At 52.3% G+C, this 21,626-nt stretch overlaps 10 protein-coding genes across 10 annotated transcripts; 4 read left to right on the top strand and 6 right to left on the bottom strand.

The window, feature by feature from the left end:
- Nucleotides 1-1,090: 1,090 nt before the first annotated feature.
- On the top strand, nt 1,091-3,309 carry EI97DRAFT_450935 (acyl-CoA oxidase; the record flags this gene model as incomplete). Its single annotated transcript, XM_033800312.1, has 4 exons — nt 1,091-1,215; nt 1,272-1,501; nt 1,584-1,890; nt 1,944-3,309. The coding sequence occupies 4 exons, from the start codon at nt 1,091-1,093 to the stop codon at nt 3,307-3,309; spliced, it is 2,028 nt and encodes a 675-aa protein (XP_033652867.1).
- Nucleotides 3,310-3,829: 520 nt separating this feature from the next.
- Nucleotides 3,830-5,800, top strand: EI97DRAFT_420272 (uncharacterized protein). Its single transcript, XM_033797024.1, has one exon. The coding sequence runs from the start codon at nt 4,014-4,016 to the stop codon at nt 5,649-5,651; it is 1,638 nt and encodes a 545-aa protein (XP_033652868.1). The 5' UTR covers nt 3,830-4,013; the 3' UTR covers nt 5,652-5,800.
- A 789-nt stretch (nt 5,801-6,589) lies between these two features.
- EI97DRAFT_434190 (subtilisin-like protease-like protein) lies at nt 6,590-8,751 on the bottom strand. Its single transcript, XM_033798559.1, has 3 exons — nt 8,026-8,751; nt 7,539-7,798; nt 6,590-7,482 (listed from the first exon to the last, which is right to left on the bottom strand). The coding sequence occupies exons 1-3, from the start codon at nt 8,338-8,340 to the stop codon at nt 6,831-6,833; spliced, it is 1,227 nt and encodes a 408-aa protein (XP_033652869.1). The 5' UTR covers nt 8,341-8,751; the 3' UTR covers nt 6,590-6,830.
- Nucleotides 8,752-9,834: 1,083 nt separating this feature from the next.
- On the bottom strand, nt 9,835-11,453 carry EI97DRAFT_475217 (FAD-binding domain-containing protein; the record flags this gene model as incomplete). Its single annotated transcript, XM_033801915.1, has 4 exons — nt 9,835-10,449; nt 10,503-10,906; nt 10,956-11,172; nt 11,217-11,453. 4 exons carry the CDS (start codon nt 11,451-11,453, stop codon nt 9,835-9,837), a joined length of 1,473 nt encoding a protein of 490 aa, XP_033652870.1.
- A 1,021-nt stretch (nt 11,454-12,474) lies between these two features.
- EI97DRAFT_443200 (uncharacterized protein) lies at nt 12,475-14,046 on the top strand (the record flags this gene model as incomplete). The annotated part of the gene is made up of 1 exon (XM_033799802.1): nt 12,475-14,046. The coding sequence occupies one exon, from the start codon at nt 12,475-12,477 to the stop codon at nt 14,044-14,046; it is 1,572 nt and encodes a 523-aa protein (XP_033652871.1).
- A 149-nt stretch (nt 14,047-14,195) lies between these two features.
- On the bottom strand, nt 14,196-15,991 carry EI97DRAFT_72338 (uncharacterized protein). Its single transcript, XM_033803035.1, has 2 exons — nt 15,866-15,991; nt 14,196-15,810 (listed from the first exon to the last, which is right to left on the bottom strand). Exon 2 carries the CDS (start codon nt 15,688-15,690, stop codon nt 14,464-14,466), a length of 1,227 nt encoding a protein of 408 aa, XP_033652872.1. The 5' UTR covers nt 15,691-15,810; nt 15,866-15,991; the 3' UTR covers nt 14,196-14,463.
- Nucleotides 15,992-15,997: 6 nt separating this feature from the next.
- EI97DRAFT_434193 (sugar isomerase) lies at nt 15,998-17,583 on the bottom strand. The gene is made up of 2 exons (XM_033798560.1): nt 16,946-17,583; nt 15,998-16,875 (listed from the first exon to the last, which is right to left on the bottom strand). The coding sequence occupies exons 1-2, from the start codon at nt 17,375-17,377 to the stop codon at nt 16,423-16,425; spliced, it is 885 nt and encodes a 294-aa protein (XP_033652873.1). The 5' UTR covers nt 17,378-17,583; the 3' UTR covers nt 15,998-16,422.
- A 386-nt stretch (nt 17,584-17,969) lies between these two features.
- On the bottom strand, nt 17,970-18,809 carry EI97DRAFT_434195 (uncharacterized protein). The gene has a single exon (XM_033798561.1). The coding sequence runs from the start codon at nt 18,593-18,595 to the stop codon at nt 18,035-18,037; it is 561 nt and encodes a 186-aa protein (XP_033652874.1). The 5' UTR covers nt 18,596-18,809; the 3' UTR covers nt 17,970-18,034.
- EI97DRAFT_450938 (TRAUB-domain-containing protein) lies at nt 18,787-20,368 on the bottom strand (the record flags this gene model as incomplete). Its single annotated transcript, XM_033800313.1, has 2 exons — nt 18,787-20,288; nt 20,347-20,368. The coding sequence occupies 2 exons, from the start codon at nt 20,366-20,368 to the stop codon at nt 18,787-18,789; spliced, it is 1,524 nt and encodes a 507-aa protein (XP_033652875.1).
- Nucleotides 20,369-20,539: 171 nt separating this feature from the next.
- Nucleotides 20,540-21,584, top strand: EI97DRAFT_379182 (cytosolic Fe-S cluster assembling factor NBP35; the record flags this gene model as incomplete). Its single annotated transcript, XM_033795696.1, has 4 exons — nt 20,540-20,593; nt 20,648-20,786; nt 20,838-20,957; nt 21,010-21,584. 4 exons carry the CDS (start codon nt 20,540-20,542, stop codon nt 21,582-21,584), a joined length of 888 nt encoding a protein of 295 aa, XP_033652876.1.
- Nucleotides 21,585-21,626: the final 42 nt, after the last annotated feature.

Here is a 21,626-nt window from a genome sequence, read left to right on the forward strand (position 1 = left end):
TTGTTGGAGGTACGGTCCTTCGAAAACGGGCTAGCGCAGATAAACGCTTGATTATTCATCACTAGTTATAACTAGTTATTGGGAATAGACCGAAGATTCACAAAGTCAAGTTTCAACCTTCAGGAATAATCTTTAATCTCCGCGCCTTGTCTCTTTTCAATTCCATTCATGCTCCACTTTACATGACTACACGTATACTACAAGGCTGGCCCGCTAGAGAGCTGATTCTATCTTTGCACGCTAATCTGGTGCCGCCAGCGGTTACTCGGCCTGCCCTATTCTATCCGTGGACGTGCGACATCGGCTGCTATTCAACATCATGATCGGATTTTGTTCTTTCTTCAGTGTGTCCATTCCAATTCCCCTATTCGCAGTCAGTGTCCACCGTATAGCCGGCGTTCCCACTCGTGCCTTTTCTGATAATTCAAAAGCTTATGCAAGCCAGGCCTTCGGATGATTGGAGCTCAAGTTTGTACATAAAAGGATACTTCAAGTTAATTTCTGAGGCGGCACGCACCTCAGCCCTCCCAATTTCAGGGCTACTTGTTCAATGAATGGCGCATGACCCTATGTCCTGTGGACATTCATGCCGCCTTATCGCAGAAAGGTCGCATCAATAACACGAGACGGTAGCTGAACTGTTTGAACCCCTAATAATTTTACTAAACTTATCTCAGTGTCGTGGTCCTCAAATGCCGCACTCTGCTGAAAGCAAGTTGGAGAACGATGTCTGCTCTTCTCGGAGCTCTAGCAAAGACGTCCACACCGTTCGAGCTGAACGCCCCATTTTCATCCTCTCGCTCAACTTATTCGTATTTTTTCCGCCCCCACCTCCTCTCCTCAGCTTACTCTCCTTTTTCCTACCCCGAATCTTCCCCCTCACACTTGCCAACAACTCTCAAAAAAGCAAGTTTCCGTTATTAATCCGAAGGCAAATTGCAATAGCAACCAAACTTTGTGCACTCCAGCTCACACAAGGCAACACTTCGTCCACTGCAATCAAGGTCTGCTGGTAAATGCTTCTGCGCCATTACGCATTTGTTGAACCGGGGCCTGCTGCCGTTTCTTCTCAACACGAAGCCAGGCGCCCATGGCACCCGTCTATCCAGAGTCGGCCTCGGGCAAGGCGCCGAACAGACAAATCCAATTGATGCAGCAGGCGAGGGATGGAGCGTCCTTTGACTCCTATGAGCTCGCGTGCTTCATACATGGCGGGCAAGCTCCCTCTCAACATCCCAATTCTGCCAAACATAAACTGACAGTCGCGGTAGAGAGAATGTGTTAAAGGAACGTAGGCTTGCGTGGGAGCGGGTTGAGACGCTAATTGGGACCCGAGACACCTCAAAGCTTCCACAGTCGTATGGCAACCAGAATCGGGAAGAAATGTACGAAGAAGGACTACGGTGGGGAAAGATCATCTTCGAGGACGGCTTGAAATTCAAGCACACGTTCTTCAAACACATCACCCCTCGTTATGTTCTTCTCAACTCCAGTCCTTTCGGTATGATCACGACCATGTTTGAACCTACACTGCACCTTATGGCTTCGGAAGTGCAGAAACGCAAGTGGCTTCCGCTCTGAAGCCGGTAAAATTATAGGCGCTTATTGCTCAACGGAATTGGGTCATGGAACATTCGTTCGAGGTATGGAGACTACGGCGACGTTCGACCCGGAGACGGACGAGTTTGTCATTAATTCTCCTTCGGTGTCCTCGGCAAAGTTTTGGCCTGGAGCTATTGGGTTTTCATGCACTCACGCTATTGTCACGGCTCGTTTGATCATCAAATCCGTGGATCATGGACCACATTTCTTCATGATGCAGTTTCGATCACTTGAGGATGGCACTCCGTTGCCTGGAATTACCCTTGGCGATGTTGGCCTGAAGATGTCGTGAGTAATCGTCTATGTCGTTTATGAATCAATCAAAAGCTAACAAAGGGTAGGTACAACGGCACTTGCAATGGCTACGCTTATTTTAAGAACGTGCGTGTCCCTCGAGTGGATATGCTATCGCGCCACGCTCAAGTTGCCCGTGATGGCTCTTACACTGGTACCCAATCTCCCCAGGTTGCTTACGCCACCCTTTTGATGGTCCGTGGTATCATCGTGCGCTCAGTCGGCTTCCAGCTAGCACAGGCGGCGACAATTGCGGCTCGATACTCAGTTGTACGCGAACAAGGCCTCGGTCCGAATGGCCTGGGTACATCTGAGGCCATGCTCATCTCATACAAGTCCCAACACTTCCGTGTCCTCACCTTGATTGCTAAAGCATATGCGATTCTGTTTGCTGCATGGTCTTTTGAGGCTACCTACAAGGCTCTACGCGAGGAGCAGGAGAATGGCAACCATACGCTGCTGTCCTACGCTCACAGTGCCGCCGCTGGTTTCAAAGCCTGGTCAACTCAGACGGCCGCCGATGGTGCTGAAGATGCGCGCAAGTGCTGCGGTGGACAAGGGTATTTGATTATATCAGGACTTCCTGAAATCGCCGCTGCCGCCACTGCTACGGCTACCTTCGAGGGCGAGAACTACGTCCTTTGGCAGCAGGTCGGCCGTTTCCTTTTCAAAGTTATGGATGCACTAAAGCAAGGAAAGGATATCGACGGCAACCTGGCTTACCTTCAGGAGGAATACGCAGCTCGGCATCAAACGAGCCCTTTGGCTTTCCCCGGTCCTCTTCGATCCACTTCGATATGCGAGGCCCACGGCCAGGATTTTCTCCAACCCGATGTACAACTCTTGATTTACCGTAAGCGGGCATTCTGGCTCATCGAATCAACCTACCTAGCCGTTCGTGGCTCAAAAAGATCTCCTGCAGATGCATGGAATGAGCACATGCTGTCGATCATTAGTGCCGCGCGTGCACATACGGAGTATGAGGTCCTGTCGTCGTTCATCAAGGTCATCCGCACACTCCCACCATCCATGTCGCCAGCCCTCAAGACGGTCCTCACCAAGCTCTGCGCTCTGTTTGCACTGTCTAACATTGTAAACCCAGCAACAACCAACGCTATCACCTTCTTGGAGTGCGGCTATTTGTCCGCCGATCAGGTGCGGACAATTCGTTCGCTAGTAAATGAGCTTCTGGAGCAGCTGTTGCCCGATGTCATCTCCCTGACGGATGCGTGGGACTTCACTGATGCTTCGCTGTGTAGTGCGCTGGGTATGCGTGATGGCAACGTATATGAAAACATTATGCGTTGGGTTGAACAGGTACCTATCAACCAGCGGGCATGGAAGCAGAACAAAGGCGTATACCAGCCTGGGTGGAATCAGTGGATCGATCCCGTTCTGAAGGCCAAGCTCTAAGAGGGAGTGAATGGTACAATGACAGGAGATAGGAAGCTTTAACGGAGAACCTTTCTACCTAAATCATCGGAGTAGTCTAAAGAGTGTGTTAGGGACTTTCTAGGTAAAAGCTCATTTGGTGTTGTCATGATGAATGGACGTGCCCGTGCATCTATCTTTCTTGACGAAATGTGTGAAGAAACATGATTCAGAGTGTAGGAGCGACATACAACTTGTAAAAAGGCGCTTTCGTAAAAAACAGCAAATATTATATGCTCACAGTTCAACATTATCCATCCAATGGACATGCTTGCAATGTATTCAGGTACAGTCACGTGATAACGCGTTATGCTCGTTTTAGTTCTTGCAAACATTGAAAGGGCGATGGCATCTACCGTTCCAATATCGGAGGAATTTTGAATGATTTCAGCTAAACTCACACGAATGTGAATTAGGGAGTACAAAGCTAGTTAATGTATTTCGCAACCATTATCTTGATGTTCAAGCCCCGCCAAGACAAGATGACGGCAAAGCGCGGAGGATCAGATTCTCCTCACACCTCCCACGCCAGCACCATACATTGGAGCGGTACAGCGGCGAGGCAGCCTCCTGAATGCTGCCTTGTGCCTTTCCTCAAGATGATAGCTGCCCTCCACCATTTTTTATTACTTGATCCATTTAGGTGTCTGCCAACAATTTGAGCCTATCGCGCATCTATCTTCAGGATGCCCATGTTGACGCCAACGCGGATCGTCCTCATCGCTGTATCGATTTTCGGCTTTATTTCCTTCTGGTTTTCGGCATCAAAAGATCTGGGTCAACCTGTAATTCCAGTTGCAGGATATGGAGGGAAGCATGCGCCATCTGAGCACGCTGAGAAGCCCCTTACAAGGCCTGTTGCTGCGGATGCATCGGATATCGTAACTAGCGTCCTCGACCTCATAGAAGGGACTCCGATATCTTCATCTATATCGACAAGTACGCGTACAACCAGCGACGAACCGATACGGAGTTCTACGGTCTCCGAGACGACGCAAACCTCGACTTCATACCTGCACGATGAGGAAGACAAGACCAATGCGACTGCTGCAAGGACGACGGTGCCGCCGTACCCAACAGCAATCAATGCTACCAGTCAAGCGAATCGGAATACCTCCATTCCAGTTATAACCTGCAAGAGTATTCCTGGCGCGTCGGATGTCATGGTCATCGTCAAGACAACTAAACAGGAGAGTCTTTCTACGCAACTAGATACCCTTCTATCCTGCGTCCCCAACTTCGCGATATTCAGCGACCACGCCGGCATGGTTAGAAATTATACTATACACGATGCCCTTACTAGAGTCACGAACACACGCAAATCCAAGCATGACGAGTTCAAAGACTACGAGAAGCTGCGGAAACAGCCTGACGCAAAAGTGGGATCTCTAAAAAGGCTGGATAAATGGAAGATGTTGCCCATGGTTTACGAGGCATATAAAATGAAGCCCCACATGCGCTTCTACCTCTTTATCGAGCCAAACACAATTGTCAGCTGGACGAATCTCTTACAATGGACAGCCCGACTTGACTCCCGTATACCCTACTACATAGGCGCACCCCTCCAAGTCGGCAGTCTGAAATTCGTTCAAACCGGATCGGGAATCCTCCTCTCGAATGCGGCTATGCAGCGCTTCGCAAAAGCCTATGATGAACGGTATGAATCGGCATGGGAAGAAAAGGTCGAGCGCGGATGTTGCGGCGATGTTGCCCTTGGGTCAGCAATGGAAGATGCACATGTGGAGTTGTATAACGCGTTCCCGACCATGTACTCAGATAAGCCATCCTCGTTTGAATGGTCACAGAAGCATTGGTGCATTCCTATCGTGACTTGGCAGAATGTATCACGAGGGGTTATCGAAGAAGCATGGGAAGTCGAGAAGAACTGGACAAGCAAGAACGGGTGGAAAGAACCGTATCTTATGCGCGATGCCTTCGCCGCACTGGTGCAGTCTCATCTGCTCGAGCGGAGCGATGATTGGGATAACTTGAGCCATGACACGAAAATCGTAAGGCCGCTGCTTGAGGGTCTTGGCGAGGAGGATATCCAAGAATGGCATCAAATCGACGAGGATCTCAGACAGGCGGTCGAGAGTTGGCAAGCATGCCAAAAGGTGTGCGAAGCTGTGCAAGACTGTCATCAATGGAGATATAGCAAACGAGGGGAGGGCGAATGTCATCTTGGAAAAACCATCAGGTTAGGGGTCCAGGCGCCGAAAGTGCAAGGTGAAGAAGGGTGGACGAGTGGGTGGGTTTTGGACCGGATACGGAATTCGACCAAAGAGTGGGAGTGTAACGAGGTGAAGTGGCCTTTTCAAAAGTGAGGCATGGCCATCTTGGATAATTCCGTTTAGTCGTTTTGGGCTATGTAGGGCGCTATTAAGAGGATTGGAACACCAGACGGATGTATACCATGTAATACTATATTCATTGACGACAACCCGCAGAAGCGCCGTGCGTGTAATCATTGGAGACCTTACATGCTCTGTAGCACTATTTCCGAATTAACTCCACCAAGACATACTCGGCTTCACCGTTGAGCTACTGAACCCCTATCCGTTCATATGGATCTGCCCGGAGTGGCAGCTTTGGGACGATCCGGGCGATAATATGGAGGATTGATTGCATGCAGCCAAAGCACAAAGCGCCCTCTTGTAACGCAATCCAATAGTGGCATACCGCCCGCATGGCCGCCGCAGTTCCGAAAGCTTGTTTCGTCGTTGCACGGCTTGTTTGCAAACTGGAGCACACGGAACAAAGACGCCACCACGAAGCTTGCTACCCTAGGCTAGGGACGGTGTTCAACCAGCGGACTGTTCTAACTTCTCAATGATTCTGAATATCGCCCACTCGATTCCTTTCAGTACAGAATGCGCTAATTCAAACATGGTTCCCTGAATATATGGTGAAAGACTTCCCATTTCTCAGTGTCTGGATCGACCAACAGTACTGCGGAGCGAACTGTCCGCCAATAAATTCCCCCACGAACCACCTGCATGATATCCTGCCCAAGTGGAAAATTCAGCGCGTGCAGTAGACGGGATTTCTATTCTGCGGTATCACAGTCTGTCCGGTGTACACGGTCGATCGGATTTGGCATGCTGTGGCTCATGCATTCGCAACATCAAACACCTCTTAGTCAATATTTTCCCTTGCTCGGAACGTTTTTAAGTCACAATACCTCTGGCCCAGGTTGGAGTGTCAAGATCAGAGAAGGGTACGAACGATAATTCGTGGCATCTTTAAGGGGTACGCAGAGGCCATTGATATTCTCGCAAGGTGGTATGATCCTGTGCTATGCAGTGGAACTGATAATGTGTAGAACGTTCCCCCTCCTATTCACTTTTCTCGGACTCGGGACGCCCGCGTCGCACTGGGACCCGCTTCGCCCTAGCACTCAACACATCGAGTCGAGAAACTCGTTCGACTTCTCCATTCAATTTTGAACTATATTAGATTCCTTGGCCGTAATCTGCATCGGTCATAACTCTCTAAGATGTCATCTAAGACTCGCCCGGAACTTCCACTCCGTTGAACGCCAACCTATCTGCGCTCTCCCTCAAGTCCGTCACCTTCCCAACAACCGCCAATTCGTACAACCTCGCCTTAACGGCCTCTCCGGTCATGGGTCCCTCCAATCCACGGAGATAGCTGACCAGGCCAGCAACATGCGGTGCCGCCATCGACGTGCCCGTCAACGTCCAGGTCGCGTTATCACTGCCTCTGTACGCGCTAATGATTCCCGTTCCGGCGGCGAAAATGTCCACGGCGGGACCGTAGTTGGAACCCGTGCTGCCTCCGTATCTCTTGAGGTCCTGCTGCACGTTGCCGACGCAGATGGCCTCGGGACTCCTGGCAGGGGACCTGCTGCTCGCGGGTTGATTCTCGTTACCGGCGGCAACAACGGCCAAGACGCCCTGGTTCCACGCAGCGGTGATTGCGTTGTCCCAGGTGGTGGATCCGGCGCCGCCGAGAGACATGTTGATGACGGCGATGGAAGTGCGGTTCTTAGCGACGATGTCGTTGACGGCCCACTCGAAGCCCTTGATCACAGTCGACGTGGTGCCGCTGTTGCCTTCGAAGATCTTGACGGCGACGATGGTGGCTCGCTTTGCGACGCCGAACGTGGCACCACCGACGATGCCGGCGACGTGGCTGCGAGTTCGTTAGACTGTGGTTATTGGTGGGGAGAAATAGACGGGGATATGTACGTTCCGTGACCGGCATTATCGGTGTTTACGTCGTTCACGGCGTTGAATCCCCACTCGACGCGGCCTCCGAACTCCTGATGCGTAGTCCAGACGCCTGTATCAACGACATAGACATACGTTCCCGCTCCCGCAGTCTCGTCGTACAGGTAATCGGTGCCCGTGCCGGACTTGGAGGAGATACTGGCGAGGCCCCATGGGGAGTTCGCCTGGGTCTTGATTTCTAGGGTGGTCATGATTGTATCCTCCTCGATGTTCAAGACCTGCCACTCAGGTTAGCTTACTGCAACAATGGACAAGCGATAATCAATTCTGACAGCCCGTGACCCGTCTTATCCGGCGAAGCCGGTTTTGTGCACCCTCATGTTCCATTGTCTAACAATGGTGTTCGTTCCTAGCTTCAAATCGCTTTGGAAACGCAACGCGGCTGGATAATCTCCATTTTCCAGCTTATACAACGCCAACATCGACGACAACTAAAAATACGCACCTCAGGAAGTTTCCTCAACTCCTCAATAGTCGCCTCGTCAAACCCTCCCGAATAGCCATGGAAATCGCCAAAGCCGAACTCCTTCTCCACGCCCTTGAGCTCCACAGCCGCGAGGTCCCGTCTCGCCAGGGCGTTCCGTCTGTGGATCTCGCGGACCTTGTTGTGGTGCTCGGCCAGAGTTGCAATGTCGACATCCGGCTTGAGCTGGATGATATATTTCCCCTTGACGACTTCGGATTGTTTGAAGGGCGCGCCCTGGGCGAGGAAGGGGGCCGCAGCTACCGCGAGAGCGGCCAAACGAGCGAGGAACTGCATTGCGAGCGCTGCGACCACGACGGCTTAGCAGCAATGTAGGAACGAGAGGTAGGAGGCGGAGGGGGTGAGCATCTCAGTGGCGGGAGAAGCTCTCCCACTTATATACAGAATTTCTTCATGCAGCTCATCCAACGTCCTAACCCATGTAGCCTATAGATCCCGCCTAAACACCCATCGATAGCGCCCACGCACAGAATAGATTTCGTGATCAGCAAGCAGTAGTGGCGATCCTGCAACACGGCCCCCATGATTCCACCGACCGCATGTTAACCTTGCCAAAACGTCGGTTCCGGGCCGCATCCGACCACCGCCAATGTGCCCCAAATAAGACTTTTGCTCGGTACTACTTCGTCGTGGCATGACATGCGTTTTATTAATCTAGACCCTTCAATGCCGGTAACACATGGCAAGATGCTCCGTAGGCAGGATTGCGAAACCGTGGAGGCGACAAGATAATTTAATATGCGCGAGACGCCTCGAGTCAGGCGCACTCGTAAATATCCCGGTCCTTAGCATAGCCATTCAAAGCCTTACCCGTCTCGCTTCCGTACCAGTCCCGAATTTGCCGGCCATTCACACGTTTTTCTGGAAAATAATACGTTAATTGACTCGATTCTTCTTCTTCAATAATCACCTCCTGATGCGATTGGGAAGGGTGTTACACCAAAGTGTGGGGATACAGTGGCTCGATATTGGGATGAGACCCTGCCAAGTACCCTATATCCTTCTGGGCTGTCAACGATCAATGCTTCGCCTCTTCTGAAGGCGATCAGATCGATGATTGGTCGTCTGTACATTTTCTTTGGGATCGCTGCCCCTGATGGGGCTGAGCACTACTATGCCATATTGAGGGTCCCTCCTATGCACACAGTAAGACTCTAGACCCGAGAAAGTCGCTCCGCTGGTTCCAAGTCTATTCAACGATGCAGCAAATGACCAATCTTCAGTGATGTGTTCCCGGATGACAATGAAATAAAGAATCCATTGATGTGGAAAACGTCCTTTCCGTCTTGCTGATACTGGCATCTGACCGGATAAGCTATGCGCGTGAAGGGAACAAATATCTCCCATGTAACTACTGTGTAATGCGGTGCAAACGGATATGCTGACGGATATGGAAGTGCATGCGTAGACGGACAAGAGGGCGTAAATAGAAAAATAGCATTGCACACTGCTTCTCCTTTTTGGTTTCAGTATTGTATTCGGTCTACGGACTCGAACTCTGCTATCCAAGGTACAGTAGCCTATACTGCAGAAGAAGAAGAAAACGTAGATAAACTTGTGTAGCCTTTTAGGCACCAATTGCAAACACAATATACAAAGGAGATAAGGAGATGCAACTAGCGTAAAAATCTGCAAAATAGTCCTGCAAACCCTGATTCCTCCCAAGTCTCTGTTTGTGTTCTTATGGCTTTTCCAATCTTGAATCGAGTTGACGTGCCTGCCTCTCATCCCACGAGAAAATTCCATTGCCGGATCCGTAAAGATTCTCCCCTACCTGATCGGCGCAAAGAAGCCGAATTTGTTATCGGGATCATACTCTTGCTTCAGACTCCGCAACCTCTCCAACCGCCAAGTCTCATGTCCATAGATCTCCTCCACACTTTCATCGCCATGAGCGTAATTCACGTATGCCGACAACGGCTGCCCAGTACCATCCACCAGCGCAGACCGCATTCGACTTCCGAAGTCGAATGCCGTAGCGTCCAAGCTTGCATTGTTCGCGTACGTCAGTAGTGGACCGATCAAGATTCGGCCTTGCCTGTCCGGATACGCCGTGCTCTCCTCTGGTTTGGCCAGTACGCCGTTCAACGCATACCCTTCCAAGAGAACGACCGAATTTCGGAATTCCTCTGGGAGTTTGCCGAAAATATTCAGGGTCTCCCGCATATTCTCCAAGGACCACGATTGCTGAGATATAGCATATATCACTCGAGAGTAACCTCTGGCACAAGCAGCCCCGCCATATTTTGCTCCAAGATGCGCATTTACATCGCCCAGCTCCGTAGTATTCACAGTGACGGCTGAAGGTCCAAGGGCCTGAAGCGGGTCTGAATACTCGCTGGGGATATCACTTCCTTGCCAGTAGATGTAGAAGTTGAAAACCGGCTGTCGAAAAGTGCGTTAGCAAGACTTCCTTTCAGACCTGGGGCTCCGCTCACATTGTTTGCATCAAGGCTGGGGTTGAAATAGAAGAGACCGTACTGGGTCAATCGCACGTCGGGATCGGAGCTCTCCAGCCATTCATTCCCAATGGCGAACACGTCTTCCAGCTTCTCCTGCGTATAGGTCAAAGTCATCACGGTCCAGAGATCGGTGGTCGGACTCCGATCATAGATCTTGATCTTGAGCTCGGTGTATATTCCGAAGTTGTGGCCTGCACCGCGAATTCCCCAGAAAAGGTCTGGATAGCTTTCCTCGGAGACTGTAATAGCCGTACCATTTGCAAGCACCATCCGAGCAGATATGAGCTGATCCGTCGCAAGGCCGTACTGTCCTTGAAGCCAGCCATGTCCGCCGCCGATAAGCGGTGAGACGAATCCAACGCAGTCACAACCTGGCGTTACTGCGAGGTTGTCAGAGGGAGTTAGAATAAAGGAGCAGGATAGGCTTACCCGTCTGTTTCCCATTCTCCCACAATATGTGCGTTAGCTGCCCCGTCGAGATGCCTCCTCCCACCACAGCTGCCTGACCATCATCCACAATCTGGACGTGGTTCATTCCTGTCATCAGAATGCCAATGCCATTGCGGACTTTTCCGAGGTTCACCGAGGTCCCATGGCCGCCCGATATGGCAAGGAACGGTTTCCCTTGTTCATTTGCATATTGAATCTGTCCCAGTAAGCGATGGTCTCAGTGGATGGACGTTGACATACTGTTTTCTGAACATCGCTCTCTGTTTTCACCGTGACAATGACATCGAACTCTGGCCTAACAGCCGCACTCCAACGCATGAATACAATCTCGTATTCTGGAGATCCCGCAATGTATAGCTCGGCATCTGGCGAAAGCAGCTCCTTGAGGCCGGGGACTGGATCCGAAACCGCAGAACTGAGAGCAACGGCAAATGCCCCTGCGAATGAGAGAAGGGCAAGAACCCGTTGAAAAAACATTGCGGGAGAAGGTCAGATAGAGTTTACTCTGCACACCGAGAGAGTTCGATGGGCATTTTATGTTTATACACCGGAGCGGGGTTGGAGAATACGTCGTTCCCCCGCATGGCATGAGAGTGCAATACGCCATCGTGCACGTCAGACCTATGCAGATCGAGGAAAGAAAGCCAAGATAAGGACCGTTTACGCGTCTCAATCAACAGAAACCATGGCTAGAAAACGTATTGACGGTCGCGGGCATGGCGTCCTCGGGGAGTATGACGGAAGGTGCGGCTGTTCAGCTCATCCCGATCGGTACGACTGCCAGCTGTCTGTGGACCCAAGACGAAAATCAACATGTCCATTCATTTACTGAGACGACGAATGCGCTTCGTTGCGGGCAAACAAGCATTGAGACGGCCCTTTAACGTTCCGACTATAGGCCGTGAATAGCGCCGCTGTCCTGGAACTGCGAACATGTGGCACAGGTGCGGAAAAGTGAATGGCCAAGACGCTAGGTTAGTGTATCTCAACGACTGTTCTGACGATGCTTGAGATCAACACTCTCACTTTTCCCGGGCATGTGTTGTTGCATTGAACTTACTTATTCATGTCCACCCGTGCAAACAAGGACGGCACCTCACAATGTCATCTGGGCGATAATTCAGACCTCTCACGTGCTCTACGCATAACACTGACGATAGGAGAGCGCAGAAACCGTCTTTCTAACTTACCATGGAATCAATGGCTTTACCGGAACGTATTGTCTTGATTTCAGACTTTAGTTGGGAATGAACAACCAAGGGCCCGATCACTATCACTAACAGCACTGTTCCTCCCTCCGCTCCCCATCGCCCTTTCCACATCAGAACGATACTTAATCAGAGGCAAATCCCTCCTCTGCAACCCACCTGCACCGAAACAAAACACCATACAGCACATCAACTGACGCTCCCATTACTATCCCAGCATTCGTTAACAGCGTCTTATCATTTTTCTTCCACAGGGGCATCCATCCCCAACACGAACCATGCTCCCAAACATGTTTCACGCCCTGGTCTGCGTGCCCCCTCGTCCCAGCTCAAACCCGTCTTCCGAAGGCTCGACATCGTCCTGCTCATCGGTATACTCCGCACCTACTTCCACCTCCCCACGATTCGTCTTCATCCGCAGGAAACTGCACTCAGGACGCGGCGAGAGAGGCGGAATAGGTTGGACTCTACGGGGTGGGAGAGTTATACCCTGGGAAAGCGAGAAGAAAATGCCCAGGCTCATGAGCAGGACGGGCTTATTCAAGAGAGCTGGAACTCACGTCAGGCTGTTGGAAGAAAAGCACACCGAAACCGGTGACGAAGGGGGTGACGCATATGAGGAACGCTGCCGTGGGATTAACGAAGTTGAATGTCAGGCTCTGCAGAAGGCTATCGTCGAAGCAAGAGTGGATGATGAGTGCGGCGGAGACTCGGAATCAGCGTATTCACGCCCCTCGCATGAATGCGAGACGAACGTCAACTTGGAGAAGACGCTCACTGACTCGGGATTTGTCCCTGGGAAAACCAAACGACATTTCAGAATGTGCAAAGGCCTTGTCGGATACGGCAAGGGGAAGATTGTCCATTTGACCTCTTCCTGCCCGAACGGTACGCGCTCACCAGTCGAGAAACTGAAAGCTCTAAGGTCGACATGTGCATCCGCCGGCCTCAAAGCTCTTGGGAAGGGTAAAAGAGCGACCAAACTCATACTTGGAGTAAATTCTCGGGAAAACGACAACAACGCAGATGACACAGGCCGCGAACCAGCGTCCACAACCCGCCGCTTCACCATCTTCAAATCCGCCGCCCTAGGCCGTCCCGAACCCCACGAACGTTTCCCCATCCTGCCGAAGCAACTAGGAGGGAAGACTTTGCACTTACCACGCCGATTCACACAAACGCGGCGCGATTCGCGTAGACGGGTGGAACCACTTTCTCCTCGCGTATCCAGGACGGTGACACTGGCGATTGCGCTGAGTCTTAGTATTGGGACGGAAGGTGCAGCTCCGAAAGTTTGGATCCTGAACTCCACGCTCAAGGGGACACTGTCTCCTAGGAATAACCCTCACAGCACCATGGATGACTGGGTCGTCGAATCCACGCATACCGGGGGAACACCACCAGTAGATCATCTCTCCAGCCCCCGCGACAGACTCAGTCTCCCTCCATGCACCTACTGCAAAGGCTCCACTTCATCCGCCAAAGACGATGCATCATTCACCACATCCGCACCGACCGAGGTGACCGTCACGGGCGCCAGCCAGACCACCGTCGCCAAGTTTAACCTCAACAGGGATGCGGACGTGAATGACGACAATGCGGATACGGCCACTACCATTTCCAGCTGCACCACTCACAGTTCCTCCCAATCCTTCTCTACTGCTACTCCTGTAGATTCGTCAGCGTCACAGCTCTCTGGTCCTGTCAGTCCTTCTCTCGACGGTGTCGACTGTAATGACCTGGAAGACAAATGTCAAGTACCGCCACTCGAGCACTACTGCCTTGAGGAAGCGAGACGGGAGGAGGAGTATATCGGTGGCGCCATCGCCCTCTTCCCGTCAATCAGCCCATATCTAAGGTAGGGGGGTGACAAGGGCGTGAGCATATGCGGGAGAACGGAGCAGATGTCAGCGTATCGTGAGCATAATGAACTTTGAGATGCGAGAGGAATCGCTCAGAGATAAGCCGAAGAAACGGGTTTCCAGGGGACACTAAGTGTAGACAGACCACTGCCTTCATTCATAATACATAGACTGCAAAACATGGCTTCATCCCCCCTTTTCCGAATATTCTCATGTTCTTCTGTCTGAGCATCACACCATCGTGAGCACCTGAAATCAATCCAAAACTTCCACGATCTTTTATTCCTCGTCAAAGCTCAAGCCTCCCGAGCCCAGCCATGAACAAGAGGGAAACTGAATAAGAGACATAGTTATCCCGCCTTCCGCCACCGTCACCTTCTCCAAACAACCATCACCCACCCCATCACCAAGCCACGCTCAACCTAATCTCATTCCCCTCACCACACTCGAACCACAGTCCTGGAAAACTTTCTTGGCTTTCTCCCCAAAATCCCGCCGGGACCTCCAGAGCCAAAAAAGAGGCCAGAAAACCTTCTCTGCCGGAAGCCCCACAACCGGCAGGACCATCCAGATCATCGTGATGAAATAGAAAATCTTGGCGGCTGGGGGAGCTTCAATGTCGTTCAAGACACCAGCATATCTGGGCTTCGTCCCACGACGCATGGTCACGAGGATGTCGGCCGCCGCTATGGCGACAAGCGTAGCACCTATCAAGGCGCCAGTCAGAGACCAAAAGATGATGAATAGGACCTTGATGAGGCCGTAGGGCCAATTGCGGAATCTCTGGAGTCTACGGCAAAGCTCTTGGGCCGATGGCGTGCTGCAGTACACAAGCCCGGCTAGGAACCCCACCAATGCACCGCCTGCGATGAAGCCATTCGTGACCCATAGGTGACCCGGGCAGGTGCCGTTTTCGAAGAGCCACTGCAACCCGACAATTGTGGTCATGCCAAGGCAACCGAGGATGAAAAGGAGGTAGAGTGGCTTTCGATCCTTTGGGGCTGGGACACCGTTGTTCTCCTGTGACCATACTACTTGATGGTAGGCTGCTCGCCACCGGATGAAAACCACCAGCAAGCATAGCAAGGGTAGAGTGACAGTCGGAAGACCCAAGATCAGGAGTCTACTCTTCTTGCCATGGCTGGCCTTACAATTCCAGAGAAAAATCCAAGCGTATACAGACCAGAATCCAGCGAACTGGGCAGACAAACCAGCCACGGGGAAGATGCCCCTCCATTCAGGCTCTTTCAATATGCGCCAGGGCCATATTGGCCTTCGTCCACCTGCGAGAAGGATTATGCTGAGCATAATCAAGACATGGGCAAACAGGCCAAGGATTCCGTGCGGGAAGACATAGCAGTAGAGTTCCAAGACTTGTGGACACGATGAGGGAAATCGCTCATCGCTCTCGGAGCGCCTCAAGGTGTCCTTGAAGGTAGCCTGGGGCATGTTTCCTGACCCTACATCACTTTCGGGCGGGTTACCTGTAGGCGTTGGAGTGAGCTCCATTGAATGCCATGACTTAGCTTCCACGGAGGAACCGGTTATGGCGGTCGAGGGCGCAAAGGTAGGGGAGGATCTGGCGACAAGTGAGGCCAGGCATAGCGATGTGGTCCAGGTAAGAATGGTCTTGAGCGATACCATTGCGTTTACTGCGAGGGTATTGTGGGGCGTCAGAAGAAATGGCTCGATTGGCTACGTTGGCGGAGAGACGGGATCCGTGTGATGTCGTATAAGACAGTTGCGAGCGGTTTCGGGAGAGTCCTGCTGACGAGTCAATATACCTATGGACATTTCGGAGACAATTGTAGAACCAAACCTTTATGTACACGGAGAAATAACGGTATCAAGTGATGATTCCTGATACTGCATATGAAAGCGATAGTATAGAACGAAAAGCATGACCAGACTCGACAGAAACGATAGATACGGGCAACGAGAGCGATGCCGGGGGGTATCGACGTGGCGTGTAGAAGACAGGTTGAGAATCCTGCAGAGGTAGATAGATGACACCGCTCGCAAAGGAGAAGGAACGGTCATACTATAGTAAATGGGCAATCGCAACTGAGGAAACTGCCGCTCACCGTGCTGCTATCGGAAGACGTCGCACTGGTCCTTTCTGCCTGGAAGCCAAATGATTGCAAAATCGCATGTGCAGTTGCATGCTGTTGTCGTTATTTGATTAACCTGCTTACAATGCTCGCTCCCTGCGGCGCTGAATGTGCGCGGTATATAATTCAGCCGTTGAAGATGCGCCGTAAGTGATCAAAACAAGTACCCCAAATTCGCACCAACGCCGTCGCAGCATGCCGCCCAGAACGCTGAAGATACGTGCTGAAGTCGAGAAAGAAAGCATGATAACACAACTAGCAGGATTCATTCTGCTCCAAGTCCACTTTTGGGGGGTGAGGGCGGCAATGCGGTAGTCTCCGTTCTCGTCCGCTTTGCAACTGGCACTTCCACTGATTGTGCTAGGCTTTTCCGCCTGGCGTTCGCGCCAATGGTGCCCCCGGGATGATTTCTCTGAAACACGTTCTTGGTGTCGTCCTGATATATTTGATCTGCCAGAGTGAGAGCCAGCATATCGCCGACCGATATCGCCACGGTTGTGGAAGTCGTGGGTGCGCTCACGCCGAAAGATTCCTCTTCGGACTCGTGGATGGGTGCGGGGAGAAGGATCGCATTGGGTCGATTGTGCAGGAGAAGGCATTCAGAAGGATGTTTGTGACCTGAGATTGCCAGGAGAGGGGTCGACAGGGGGATATGTGAGAGGAGGTGTAGAAGTTCGGGTGTTTTCCCTGAGTAGGATATGAAGAGGATGGCGTCGTTCTATGAACGTTAGCGATTCCCTTCATGCCACTGCTTTAAGAATATCCGGAAATTCGCGGAAATGACATACGGATCTTAGGTCTCCCAGATCACCATGCAGTGCCTCGGAAGCATGTAAGAACGAGCATGCCAGTCCCAGACTCTTCATTGTAGCCACAGTCTTCTGTCCAACGAGTCCACTCTTGCCAACACCGCAGACGAGGAGCTTCCCCTTGTCTTCCTGCACCCGTGTTAAGATCTCCACGGCCCGTACCAGCCCTTCGCTGGCTGCATGGTCGCTCTGGTATAATATCGAGATTTGCGATAGGGCAGTCGCTGCCGTCGACACGACGTTCACGGCACGACTAACTACGCGTTCACTTTCGGTGCCGCAGTGCGAAATCGGCGGAGTCAGGAGCGGCGGCGTAAGGAGCAGTTCGGACGACCGCTTTCGTTTCATTGAGGTAGGATGTTGCTCTGGTTCGGTCTGCGGTGAATTGTCCACCAGGAAGTAGTCATCCATGGCCAGTCCTACAAAGGTTCACGCGTAAGGAGCGCGTTGTAAATCCCCGGCGACTGAGGTCAGCGCGTTCGGTGTGTGGCGAACAAAATAGTCCGAATATATAGCAAACGCGAATTGTAGAGAGGAGGGGGTCGGCGACGCCGGGTTCAGGGAGGGGTTTCAATTGCGGTATAGAAAGGCTCGGGGAAGATAACGGTAGCAGCGGGCATGGCGATTAATAATAAGCAGACCACAAGATCCATGATGTTTTCTTTTAGTCCTAACCTTTTGATGTTGGGTTCGGGCGGTTGTCTTCGGAGGTGTCTGCTCCCGCGTTTAGCACGCTTCGGGTGGCGAGCGCCGCTTGTTGTTTGTCATTGCTGACTTGGGACCATTTGTTCGTGACTGAGAATACATCTGTCTAGAAAATGGATTGGTCCAAAGAAACTATGGGGATGCTTTACAAAACGATGATTCATTCGTAAACTTTTCATTATCTTTAACTGCCCCGCACATCGCCGTCCGGACCCTGGCAATTCCGCAATTTCGCGCTAACCCCAATGCGGCATTCATCCCTCACAACCCTCCGCCGCGATCCGCACCACTCAGTCTTGCACGCCGACATCCACCCTCACTGATCTACCACCCGCCCTTCCCATTACATCTCCTACAATCTTTTCAATTTTCCGATACAGTAGAATCATTATTCCCCTTCTCCGCCTCCTCCTCCGCCTTCCTGACCTCCCCCTTCCTCGCCTCCAAAACCAACAACCCACTCCCCTCATCCCGCCCCACCACCCTCATCCCCAACTCCCTCCCATACAACCTCGCAAAGTGCTCATCCCCCGTAAGCAGCATGACCCTGCGTAGCTCCGGCATCTCCTCCAACACCCACTCCCGACAGCACCGCACCATCCACTTGCCCAGCCCCAGGTTGCGGTAGGCGTCCAGGATGAAGACGTCGGTCAGGTAGGCGAAGGTGACGTAGTCTGTGACCCAGCGGGCGAGGCCGATAGGTGTTGGGTTCGATGTGTCTGTTGGGGAAGGGAGGGTGTAGAGACCCAGGGTGCAGCAGTTGTCGAGCATTTTCCTCGTTGCAGCGTCTGAGAGAGGTTCGGCCCAGTAGACTGAGGGGTCCGCGAAGGCGGATTGCACGAAGGAGATTGGGAGCAGGGATCGGGAGGTCGAGATGAGGAAGTGTTGGTCGCCAATGCTGCGCTGCCAGCTTTTGCCGTCCATGGTGGATGGTTGGTGTTGTGCAGGTTGAGAATGAGGCGTGACAGCGTGCGCGGTTATAACTTGACTGGAAGGTTGACTCATAAGACGGGCTATTTTAAACGTTTCGAACGGAAAAGTTGTCATTTCCACGCCCTTCACTTCTCTTTTGGAAAATGCCAAAAACAGGCAGTACATGCAGCGCTACTCCTTCTTCAACTTCTAAACAACTTCAATCCCTCTTCCTCCGCATCCCTCTCCTTATCACTCTCCTCTTCACTCTCCACTTCCTCGCCCAACCCCACCCTTCTACCAAACAACCCTCCAAACAATTCATCCCTCTGCCTCTCGCCCCATGTCCCTCTCTCCTCCGGTGCCATAAAATTCTGAAGCTTCTCATGCACCGTGTACCGCAGTTTTCGCCCCTTGCTCGCCTTCGTATCCACGATCTTCTTCGTCTTGGCTTCACGTGCCAACTGCCATGGTGCCTGAACAACGAACTCAGATGAGCCAGCGCCGTTGATCTCGGAGCTGCGGTTTTCGAGGAGTTGCTTCAGCATCAGGCCGTAGAAGTCGGCATCGTCGTATATCTTTTCGGAGGAGGGAATGTTAGCTGAGGACTGGAGCGGCGCACATGAACGTGGGACCTGGGTGCGCGCGATGAGACGCTCAGAATCCTGCATCTGAGCGGTCAGCACGTCTGTGAGGGTTCGTTGGTCGCCAGATGTGAGACGAGGTTGTTTCATTGTGAGGGTGCTGGCGCTGCGCGTCTTGTTGGACCATTTCTCCAGGATGGCATGTCTATGCGAGCGCACCGCAGATTCGTGGCTAGAGATGGCAGACCAGATGGCTGATGATGCGGTCGTGTTGCTGAAGGGTGTTCCGCGCTTGCGCTTCTGGCCGGTGCGAGCTTCCTCGAGGCTGTAGCGGAGGTCCGTCAAGTTGTTCAGAAGGGTGAGGGCAGCAGCCTCAGCGGCTTCAACCGCGTCGTCCGGAGCAGCCGAATTGGCGTGGGCTTCCGCAGCCATGGAGTTTGTTGATATCAAAGCCTTCTGTAGTCGTATACGGGAGTTGAGAAGAGTGTCGAACGTCCTCCTTTGTGCCTTGATCGCCTTGCCTTTCTCCACATCCGCTTGTGCAGCCTTGGACAGGTTCGCCGTGACTAGGCTGGTGTCTTTCATCATCTTGCGCAGATTGGCTGTCTGGTCATCGTCCTCGTCCTCGCCCTTCTCGTCATCATCGTCCTCGTCAGATTCCTCGTCTTCGTCGTCTGACCCTTCGCTTTCGTCGTCATGCTCTCCATATTCGTCATCCTCACCGTCCTGCATCTCCTCATCAGAATCCACATCCTCAATATCAAACTCCTCCTCCTCACTCCCCTGCTCTGCACCCTTCCCATTCAACGCCACCCCATTCGCCCCTCCACCCTCCCCCTCATCCTCCGATCCTTCCTCATCCTCATCCTCATCACTCCCACTCCCCATCACCCCCCTCGCAAACGGATCATCACTATCCTCCTCCTCCACCGCCTCCCTCGACACCCTCGAGCCCGAATACTGCGGCCCCAGCGGCACCACCTCCTTCTTCCTCAACCTACTCTTCCCCATCTCCGCATAATGCTCCCTCCCCTTATTTCCATCCTCCTCGCTCTCAAACCCCGAATTCTCGTCGTCGCTGGAGCTGGGTGCGGGATCGAGGAGGGCTTCGGGGTCGAAATCTGCGTATGTAGTTAGCCGGGAACAGCTCACAAAGTTAGGAAGAACATATAGACATACCTAGAAGCTTTGATTTCTTCATTTTGAATGTAAAGAAGGGGATGTCGCGCTGTCGAAAAAAAGTCCGTCTGGTTAAGTCCAAGCGACACCAAAAAGTTCAAGCCACTAGCCACTTCGGGCCAGAAGATTCGCCGGGTTCCGACAATGCACGTCACCTTCTCCCGTCGGAGTTGCAATGCGCGCGACAAAAGCCATGAAACCACGGTTATTTTCTACTTTCCGGTGTCTCCGGCATGAGAACCCTCTGGTAAGCGCGCATAGCGCAATTGACCTGGTACTTGAGCTGACGCGGTTTCAAAAGGGTCTCCCACGCACCGGCACACCGCCGCAAATTCCCCGGATGCAGCGCGGACTTCCGCAGAAGAGGAGCATACGCGATGTGAAGAAAGTCATTGCCGTGAGCTCTGCAAAGGGTGGAGTAGGGAAGTCCACAATCGCCGGTACATATCTATCCGGTTTCTTACTATGTACATCCTCTGAACCCACCACAGTGAATCTCGCCCTCTCCTTCGCCCGCAGCGGTCTCCGCGCCGGCATCCTCGATACCGATATCTTCGGCCCTTCGATCCCTACGCTGCTCAATCTTTCCGGTGAACCTAGACTCTCGGAGAGTTAGTCCGTCTGCGTGTTCTTCTCCCCGCGGCGATTCGCTCACCGTTGCAGATAACCAGTTGGTACCGCTTTCCAACTATGGCCTCAAGAGTATGTCGATGGGATACCTCGTTCCAGAGGCAGCGCCGGTAGCATGGCGCGGCTTGATGGTCATGAAGGCATTGCAACAACTGCTACATGAAGTCGAGTGGGGCGGGTTGGACGTCCTTGTATTGGACCTGCCGCCTGGGACTGGCGATGTGCAGTTGACGATTACGCAGCAGGTGAATGTTGACGGCGCCGTTATAATATCCACACCGCAGGATTTGAGCTTGAAGGATGCCATCAAAGGCGTGGAGTTGTTCCGCAAAGTCGATGTGCCGATTCTAGGACTCGTGAGCAACATGAGCGGATTCAAGTGTCCGGGTTGCGGAGAGATACACTCCATATTTGGGCCGAATGATAAGATCAGGAGCATGTGCGAGAAGTATAAATTGAGGCTGCTGGGGGAGGTACCTTTGCATCCCAAGATTTGCGAGGATGCTGATCGAGGTAAACCTACTGTAGTGGCTGAGCCGGAAAGTGAGCACGCACGTATATTAAGAGAAATCGCTACAAACATAGCTAGTCTCATGCCGGTGAATTAAGTGTGATTTCATCTATGGCTCTCCTACTCCATGAGATGGCTT

Source organism: Westerdykella ornata (genome assembly GCF_010094085.1).
Source record: "Westerdykella ornata strain CBS 379.55 unplaced genomic scaffold EI97scaffold_14, whole genome shotgun sequence".
Lineage (NCBI taxonomy): Eukaryota > Fungi > Ascomycota > Dothideomycetes > Pleosporales > Sporormiaceae > Westerdykella > Westerdykella ornata.